The 9,181-nt window shown below is 45.3% G+C and overlaps 2 protein-coding genes across 4 annotated transcripts; one reads left to right on the top strand and one right to left on the bottom strand.

Annotated features, from left to right (window-relative positions):
- The first annotated feature begins 1,073 nt into the window (after nucleotides 1-1,073).
- Nucleotides 1,074-4,928, top strand: LOC135397952 (uncharacterized). The gene is made up of 6 exons (XM_064629434.1): nucleotides 1,074-1,182; nucleotides 1,237-1,296; nucleotides 3,500-3,622; nucleotides 3,674-3,844; nucleotides 3,901-4,068; nucleotides 4,707-4,928. Exons 1-6 carry the CDS (start codon nucleotides 1,098-1,100, stop codon nucleotides 4,898-4,900), a joined length of 801 nt encoding a protein of 266 aa, XP_064485504.1. The 5' UTR covers nucleotides 1,074-1,097; the 3' UTR covers nucleotides 4,901-4,928.
- LOC135397953 (uncharacterized) lies at nucleotides 4,925-7,641 on the bottom strand. Of its 3 annotated transcripts, none has more exons than XM_064629437.1 (7): nucleotides 7,540-7,641; nucleotides 7,370-7,475; nucleotides 7,291-7,315; nucleotides 7,105-7,215; nucleotides 6,972-7,039; nucleotides 6,741-6,917; nucleotides 4,925-5,166 (listed from the first exon to the last, which is right to left on the bottom strand). In XM_064629437.1, exons 4-7 carry the CDS (start codon nucleotides 7,212-7,214, stop codon nucleotides 4,967-4,969), a joined length of 555 nt encoding a protein of 184 aa, XP_064485507.1. In that variant the 5' UTR covers nucleotide 7,215; nucleotides 7,291-7,315; nucleotides 7,370-7,475; nucleotides 7,540-7,641; the 3' UTR covers nucleotides 4,925-4,966. The 3 variants fall into 3 exon arrangements, with proteins under 3 accessions (XP_064485507.1, XP_064485505.1, XP_064485506.1); XM_064629435.1 differs by having other exon boundaries at nucleotides 7,380-7,475; XM_064629436.1 differs by having other exon boundaries at nucleotides 6,978-7,039; nucleotides 7,380-7,475.
- Between the last annotated feature and the right edge of the window lie 1,540 nt (nucleotides 7,642-9,181).

The following is a 9,181-nucleotide window of genomic DNA, read 5'->3' as shown; positions in this document are numbered from 1 at the left end:
TGTGAGTGTAATCTACAGTGCGGTCTTCTAGCTTGTAATACTATTCTGTTTCACGAGGCAGGCTTCAGCTAGCACGCACATATCAATACTCAGGGTCTTTCACTTAACGTCACACAAAAGTCTCTTAAAAAATATCCTCACCTGGCAACTATGGGATCAACTGTGTCTGTCCATAGGGAACTTTTGCCACGTACTACATATAACTTTATCAAATCTGGTAAAATAAATTGTTATCGCCAACAATAATCTCCAATGACGGCAGATTAAAGAAACCAATCTAATACTTCTGACGAAGAAGATGACACATGTTGGGTTGGTTTATGTTACATTAGTCCGCCCAAAATTAGAATACGCATAATCTATTTGGGACCTGCACCAGGATTCTCTTATTAACAAATTAGAAGGCTTACAAAATCGAGCAGTTCGCTTTATATTTTCCGACTACTCCTGACACTCTAGCGTAACGCTACTCAAGAAACAAGCCTCCCTTCCCCTTCTTTCTGTTCGTCGCAAAATAGCTCGCCTCACATTGCTTCACAATTTTTACTACCACAACATTCGGCCCAGGTATCTCCTGCTCTCACCACCCCATCATATTTCCAACTACCTCGACCACTCAGAGAAACTACTTGTTCCATTTAGTCGCACAAATCACTTCGCCAATTCATTTGTTCCCAGAAGAGCGAACGACTGGAACCGTCTTCCCGCCTTCACCGTCATCGTCCGGGACCCTAACAGCTTCCGCAAGCTGCTGGACCAATTACTTTGTATGTAAATTCGTTGTATGTTCCTTTATTTTGCCACTCCCCTCTGTAATTCTCTGACCTGAGGGTAAATAAATAAAGAAAGAAAGACACGGAAATAACTGTGTCTACATTCCCCCTGTACAGGTCAAACTATATCTCGTGGCTAATATCGTTAGTGGCACAAACAAACATATTTCGTAGAACCATTGAAATGCCACCACCACGCCAATGCATATATACTATAGCGTGCCTCGTTGTGTTGCATGAATGTTGAAACGGAAGTTCCATAGCAAGGCGACAAACGAGGAAGAAGATGTACCAGTGGTTTTCGCAAAGTGGCTCCATTGCGCAATGAGTGTATTAACGCCTCTCATTTCCTCTCTTCTCCTGCTCGCCCTCCTCATGTCCCTGGTGCTGTTCCAGTTAAAGACCATGAGTAAGAGAAACGTATAATGAGCGGTGCATGGTGTGACGCCCGGCGTATGCGCAGACACCGGCCGGAAGAAGCCGCCCGATGACTACATTCCGGAGATCTCTCGACGATCACCAAGTGAGTCATCGGTGCTTCATTGTGGAGGGAAGCCCAACCCTTCTAGTCGTCTTACCCACAGTGGATCGCGCTCCCGATAAGTAATTAAAGTACAATATATATTTAAGCTACGCTTAGATTACTTTAATGCTAATTGTTTCTCCGTTAATAAGATGGTAACCGGGACAAGCAATGGTGGCGTTGTTCTTACGTTCGCAATGCGGAACAATAAGATCAAATAATAGGAGGCTAACATAAAAACGTGGGGAAAGAAAATCTGCAAAACAAGTTACAGCAAAATCCTAGTGTTTAAATGTACGAAGGACACGTTCATATCGAAACATTCGTGCACTGTTTCTAAGTCGTATTATAGCTTTGTTTACATATCATTCGCCGATAAATAACAAAGAACACGTCAAGGCGAAGCTTGCCTAGTTCAACGGGTTTGTCCACTTTTCTGTGGTGGACTAAAAGCAGCACAGCACTACTTTGTTTTCCTCGAAATTAAGATAAAGGTGGGCTGAAAGGACATACGAAACAGAATAACGACCTCTCGATCTATTTGATATGAATCGTAAAATATGCAAGAGAGGTTCTGAGATTCGACTCCGTAAAGATTAATTAGTAATGTTTTCCAAAGCTTTGCGTTCTTGAGTGGAACAAGCGAAACATATTTCTTCTTTTAACTATTTTCCTTCCTATTCAGGCAGATAAATCTGGTGCCACCCCGTACACATATAGACACGGCGAATTTAATAAAGTTCCAAACATGCAGAGCTGTGCTTTAAAAGCGGAACACCACTACAATACACGCTAAGAATCAACGGTCATTCAGAATGACATCGTTCTTCTTTCTGCTTTGTTGAAAATGCAGAGGCATACAACTTTTTATAGCAAAATGGATACATGTATATTGATCTCCACCAAAGGGTGCACGTCCGCTCTCTCGTCAGATGCCAAGCGGTGACTGCACCCCTCGGCACAGTGGCTGGCACAGAGCGCGTTATGCACTGGCAGTGATGTCCTGTTTTTTAGAGTATACGTGTACCATAAAGGCTGTCTTGATAGGTTAGGTTCATCAACTGGCTTCACCACATAATGCTAACCACTCAAGGACACCTCAAATCTAACCACTGCATGGAATGACGCCGTTGTCACTTGTGATGTAGGCGTACTCACTTTCGCCTCCTGCTTTTAACAAATCATGAGAGTGAACGATGGCAGGTGGTTGGCTCCGAGAGGGGTTATTCTGGTGACGTTATGGTACAAACCGTGCAGTACACCAAAATGAAAACACACCGCATATGTCCGATGTTACTGTTATGCAGTGATATGCGCGACGGCGTCTGCTGTTGGCTAGGAGGCAAGCCGGAATTCCTTCCTGAAAATTTTCAGATTTTTTATTAATACATAATAGTTAACAGTGCTGAGGCCAACTCGTTAAAAGTAACTATGTCGAGGTTTTTACCTTCAACAATATGGCTTCAACGAAATCACTTCCTTACAACCTCGTGATTTGAAAAAAAGAAAAAATCATCACACGACCAATTGTATAGGGAAATAACCTTCGTACAGTTCAACAACATGAGTGGGTTCATATTTCTGGAAACAATTTGAAAAGTCATGGGCTTTTACGTCCCTCTCTTGCTCTTAGATACAAACTTTGTTGACCATCTGATGCTTTCGCGCTGCTTATTTATATTTATCATAAGACGTCATTGTGATTTCGCTCGCCGAATGGAGTCCATGAAGCAACTCCAAGCTGATACACCCGCTGGATTACATAATCGAAAAAGATAACTGGAAGCTATAACTTAAATACAATGTTATATGCGTTGAGTCGTAAAGAATACCGCGACAACGGCTCTTGTGTTTTCTCTCGCGCGTCGCCATTTAGCGTACACCTGTTCTCTGCCGGTCAAGAATATAGTTCCTCCCACTCCCCTTCGCACTCTAACAATGCGGAAACGGAAGGTAACGAAGTCGTTGCGACGGTTTCGATTCCCTTCATGTTCCATTCTCCTTTATGATGAAACTCTGTGAAGTGCATAGAGCGAAGAAGTAGGGGCTTCGTGTGCGAAAGCACTTTCGCGCGTGATGACATGAAAAACGGGCGAGAAAGAAGTAAATGGACGTAATGCAAAATTATTACGATTATCGAAAGAAGAAAAAGGGAGATGAGACGACGTTGTCCAATCTTTACGTATTGTTCCAATCTGTTCAGGTACTGCAAGCTTGCCTACAACTACGGGACCCGGAAGGGAGCGGCACTTAACATCGGCGTCACGAAGGCCAAGCAGGAGGAACGAAGTGCACACCAACTTGGAAGACGTGTCTCAGATACCCGGTATGTAGCGTCCGCTTGAGTGAATAGAAACATATGCCTTTCTCTGCGCAGACGAGTGCTTCCGGGTGTCCGTGGCACCATGTAGTCGGGCCCATGGACGCTCTTTCTACCTAGCTCTCTCTCCCGTCGGCCCCTTCTGTACTGAGTGGCTGCAGCATACGCATTGCCCCATCCACAAGGACCGCTTCTCGGTTTATGCCAACTGCGACACGGCATGCAGAGGTTGGTTTCTCATCCGTATTGCTTGTTTTTACCGACCGCATGGTACTTTTGCGCAGGTGGCCAATGCGACTACCCATCTTTTCGACTTTGCACCACAGAAGACAAGGTGTTCCAGTACTATTTCAGCAATGGCCAGTGTCACAGCCTACCGGACTCCGAGAACGGTTGCCTACATGGATGGAATCGATTCGAAAGAGTGGATGAATGCCTCGCCAGTTGCAACAGTGAGTGCCTTTTGTGACGTGAATTTTACTGTTTACTTATGCGCCCTCACGACATAGCACGTTACAGAGGGGAGCACAAAAACGGAAGAATCAGCAGAAATATTAGGTTAGTAGCAAAAGCTTACGGGGTCACGAAATATGCATGTCGAAAAACAATCGTAAATGGCACCTGTGAATAAATTAGTTGAAAAAATTAATGTCAAATAACCGGGAAGGTGGTCCCAATCAAGAATGGTGCTTGCAAGTAAGGAGTCAACGAAAGACCTAGAGCCAGTATGAGAATGTACTTTTTGCCTATGAATACTGCTATGAGAAATGTGTCGGAGAAGGGATGAGGTCCGCTCGTAATTAATCGTCATGGTAGCATGTTTTTGTGTGTAACGCACAGACGGGATATTGTTCGGCGCACTACATATTAGTCAGCTGAAAGTTAATTTTCGCAGATGCCACGCTTTACTGTGTTTACGCTGTTCCTGAAGAGGTTGCTCAATGAGTCACCAAGACCATAGTCCTAGCGATGGCATTAGCGCGCTGTGGTTGTCTTTGGATTGTTCAAATCTAATGATTTGTTAACGTTCTTTGTTGCATGCCAGTATCATACTTACCTCTTGGTAAAGTGCATGAAACTCCGTTTGCAGACAATAGGACAAGGTCGAACCGGTGCATGGATCCTATGCGTGTATCACCGTGTGCCTTCGACCACATGCGTTACCTATATTACTATAACAACGCGTCTCGCGTCTGTGAGATGTACAACTTCTGTGCCACGACCTCATTCAAGACCAGAGTCGACTGTGAGCGACGCTGCCGATTCCAGAAACGTACTTTGTGACATATTAAAGATAACTTCTATGGGTGCACACGAAGTAGTCTTTATTGTGTCTGAGAGACGACGATGCTAGAGGTGGCGATGCTTGAGAATGCAAGCGATTTTGCAATGGCCGAGGCTCCGGAATGCATTGTAGAGGCAGACGTTCTCCCAGCGAACGCACAACCGAAGCAGTCTGTCGTAGTACCACCATTCCGTTGAAGAAGGGGAACATTCACCCAACATAGACGATGTCACATCGCCTAAGCAGCGCGGCTCTCTTTGTTCCTCTGTGAAAAGTACCGCACTATGTTAGACCACCTCTAAGGAACTTCATACACAACCAAACGTACCGCTACCACCGTTATATCGTGACTAATATCCTTATCTCTACCGCATGGTCCAGGCATATCTCTCTGACGGCTCGGTACGTTCACTCTCAAAAGATACTTTCACCGTAAATCACGTTCAAAACCAGCCGTCGTTCAGGCGTCGTTCTCTCTCCTTGTTTCTTGAAAATCGGATGCGTGCCCCGAAATGCGAAGGCCCCGCTCTCTCCTCAAACCAGAAGAAATAACCATAAGTGGGCCCAGTGGTTGGCGCAGAGCGTGCTCTGCTGTCATGTTCCGCTTTTAGGGTTCACGTGACTGGCGCACTATGACACAAGTTTTCGGGGGGGGGGGGGGGTCAATAGGAACAGGCCTTGTGCAGAGATGTCAATGCAAAAAAAAAAGACAAACGAAAATTCAGAAAAATTATCCTTATTAACTCTGTCGTTCAGGGCTAACTGGAAAAGAATCGGGCACTTTCCGGACGAAACCTCTTTTACAGTATTATCTCGCCGTTCATTGTCATCTGCGGTTTCGGTTTCGGTATGCAGTAACGATCGAACCTCGTTCAGCGAAACAACGTCGCCGTCATTTTCGAATGGCGCTTAAGGCGGACTCACTTCTTGAGAATGTCTCTGGGGCAGTTTTGTTCACAGGATTCTCGTAAGCCTCGCTAAATTTCTGCATGAAACAGGTACAAGTGTGTTCCTCTCGAGTTTATCTACGGAATGAACACATTTGAAGGCCGCAAGCGATCCACTGATTTTTGGCGAATGATAGTTTGTCAAATTTTCAATACAATGGAGTATGCGAGATGCAACAAAATCGCTCTCTAGGTACGCACGGCAGCGACATGTGCGCCAAATTGATGTCATCCCCTAGAGTAACAGTCTAGGAATTGATTGCAATCAACAAATTTGAGAAACTTACTGCAGTTTTCCAGATCCCTGCGTATGAAAATAATGGTTTTGTCGTTTGCTAGCACGTTCGTCACGCTGGCGCCGATTACATCACTTCCTTAGAGCGCAGGAGAAAAGCAAAAAAAAAAAAAACAATTTCTGGACGGTGCCGCCATCCCTCGCAGGAAGCGAACGTAACTAGATCGCATGAGTCCGCCTTAAGCGTTTTCCGTACATTTTACCTGTGAGTACCGCGAGCTTTCGCAAAGTCGTTCGTCCGCGGGTCAACGCTTGGAAACAATTGCGAACCGTCCACACCAGGCACAACGGGGGCAATCTGCAAATGCTACTAACAGTGACACGACTCTCCTAATGCTTTACGATGCGTCTGCTATCCTGGCAGCCATCTGCGTCATGCAACTAAAGTGCAGAATGAGAAAAGCAAAAATAACTGCTGAGTGCAGAATTACTCTCCTCTACAACATTTCGTTTTGGTGATTAGGTGATATTTTGTCATGTAGTACAAGATAGGATACCCGGAATAATTTTTTTCCCGAAGTGTTCGGTACCAGCAGAGTATGAGACACTGTTCCTGTGGATCGAGTGCCCGGAAAGCAAAGCGGCATCATTGCTTACCTTCACATGCGTCCACGCAACTCTTCTGAGTACGAAAATGAGAGCTAGATTTGGACAAGCACAGTCGATGCGGATTCCACTGCTTGCATGTGCCTGATTCGAACAACCAGTCCCCCATGCCATACTGTTCACTGCTTGAGTCGTTCACGCAACGGAAGTACATGGAGCCTTGGCAACCTGCGATCAGGTACCGCCTGTTGGTTCTATTAATTCGTATTCAATGTCGCTTGCCTCTACCCTGAGGAAGGGTGCCTTCAAGGTGCCTGGCTTCCTTTGGCACTTCTGCAACTGTGGGAGGCCTGCGAGGGTCACACCGTCAACACTACAGTATACCCATAACCGACTACGTTGGAATATTGCAGACCTACTGGTGGCGTCGCTGCTCATCTTTATAAATATTAGTCCCAAGACGCTAGCGATAGTGAACACTGCCAGAATACCGTAGATGATAAGCCGCAAAGGCCGCTCGTACATCCTGTCGACGAAAAACCACCAGTCGCTGTGCGATGCCGTTTAAAGAATGCGAGTACGCACAATCAAGAATACTTACTCGGGTTCACTGTGGCCCAGATGTTCTGCGAATAATGCAGTGTTCAATATCGTAAGTTAAGGAAGTCAATAGGATATACCTGCACACACCTTCGATTACTGGAAACCTTTCCTTTATATCCGTGAACCGGCCTTCTCCGCTCGACATCTTGTGGAATTCCTTATGCTCTTCGTCGTGTCTTCTGTCTGGATTAGAACCGCAACATACCGTAATGATCACAAATACATGCAAGCCCAAAGCTATACCCACCTGAGAACAGTCCTCCTTATAGGAGCCTTGCATTCCGGCTATATATCAATGTGTTGGCTATGTTGTGGATTGACTGTGGTTATGGGCTCTCTCTTCTAACTGATGACTGCAACGATGAGGATGAATGTAGGCAATATGAAGTGTCCATGCGACGAAGATTCAATGCTGTTATTACGACTGCTAGTAGAATGGCATGGCCCTAGAACGTGGTGATCTTCTCCTGTTAAGGCATGTTAGACATGTAAAGTGTTAACGCATGCAAGAGGAATATACTTTGTTCTGTCCAGACCCCTCGAATACTGACATGGCCCCATAGAAGTAACTTTTGCGATGCTCAACAATGACAGATGCCGTCCACATTTTCCTACGCATGCAATCTTTCTGGTGTTCAAATCGGCTCCGATAGATCAGTTGGAAGCGTCTCCGTTTGCTGATCGAAGTTCCTGGGGGGGGGGGGGGGGGGGGGGGGGGTACGAGATGCTTCAGACGTCGTCTTCCGCGAGGGACATTAAATACGATGTGCCGTGTCCTGAAGTGGGCGAAATTAATCCAGACCGACCTTTGTGGCATCGCTCATGATAATGGTTCTCTCGCAGGTTAAAGACACGTATTATGATTACAATAGGTGTTTTCGACTCAGGCTGGGCTGATACCTTTTGCACGAATACGAGCAGAGATGTTTCCAAATTTCTTTTTGGCGCTACAATTGGTAGCAAGAGTCCAACACCTCCTTCAACGTAGAATACATTATTGGACTCGCCCGCCAGTGCCACTTTCCACTCTTCCTTCCTAGGCACCAGAACAATTGGATATCTCTGAAACCTCGTTGTCACATCTTTCACAAACAGCAAGCGAGTGTCACCTTTGAACATTACTGTCACCTTGGATCCTACATTCAATAAAATTGTTACGTTTCCGGCGATTCAGTTGCATTTCATAAGGCCAGCTGTTGACAGCACGCAAGGACCTCGAAGTACACCACAGGTCAACAACTAAACAGTTTGTCATTAAGTCCGTGCCGTTATGACGCTGGTCAGATTACAGAAAATTTCTACGCTTTCACAGAACGCATCAGTATTTTTAGTAGAAAATAACTGCAGTTTGATTGGCAACATCACGTGTCACATGGCATTTGTGTACTTTGGCAGACAGTGTGTTCTATGTTTTGGCAGATACGCACTATGCAAACAAGCATAACATGTGCTGTAGTTCGGCTTTTTACAGACAGCAAGGAAACGAAAGAAGATATTTTCACTCCCTTGCCAGAATTTTTTTTTCTATAAGTTTTCCTTCACAGAGTATATAAAGCAGCAAACAGCAAGTGGCTTTTTTATAATTGCAGAAGCAATATATGTAAACTGAAATGACATTGAAATATTTTAGGTTCTATATGTAATCCAGTGGTACTCGACCGGGATTCCGTGACCTTGTCATGAGGTTCCACGAGCTTCAGTAGCTGGAGCTCCTGCGATGTGAAACTTCACTGACTACCAAGGCCTCTCTTCGGCCGGCTAAGGCTTGCCTTCAGTGTATACATAGGGAGTGACTTTTTCGGGTTAAACCTGAGTCCCCCCCGAACTAACCTCCGACCAATTCGGGTTCAATCCGATTTAACCCCGAATTCGGTTCACTATGAAATCCT

This window comes from Ornithodoros turicata, chromosome 6 (assembly GCF_037126465.1).
Source record: "Ornithodoros turicata isolate Travis chromosome 6, ASM3712646v1, whole genome shotgun sequence".
NCBI classification, from domain to species: Eukaryota; Metazoa; Arthropoda; class Arachnida; order Ixodida; family Argasidae; genus Ornithodoros; species Ornithodoros turicata.
This window is presented reverse-complemented; position numbering and strand designations above follow the sequence as displayed.

Bases quoted from the DNA above. Each gene is read 5' to 3' on its own strand.
- LOC135397952 (XM_064629434.1), top strand. From the start codon at position 1,098: ATGAGTGTATTAACGCCTCTCATTTCCTCTCTTCTCCTGCTCGCCCTC. The intron at 1,183-1,236 runs GTAAGAGAAACG...GCGTATGCGCAG, and splicing joins GTTCCAGTTAAAGACCATGA to ACACCGGCCGGAAGAAGCCG. The intron at 1,297-3,499 runs GTGAGTCATCGG...CAATCTGTTCAG, and splicing joins GATCTCTCGACGATCACCAA to GTACTGCAAGCTTGCCTACA.
- LOC135397953 (XM_064629435.1), bottom strand. From the start codon at position 7,437: ATGTCGAGCGGAGAAGGCCGGTTCACGGATATAAAGGAAAGGTTTCCA. The intron at 7,316-7,379 runs GTGTGTGCAGGT...CATTATTCGCAG, and splicing joins AAGGTTTCCAGTAATCGAAG to AACATCTGGGCCACAGTGAA. The intron at 7,040-7,104 runs GTCTGCAATATT...TGACCCTCGCAG, and splicing joins AGCAGCGACGCCACCAGTAG to GCCTCCCACAGTTGCAGAAG.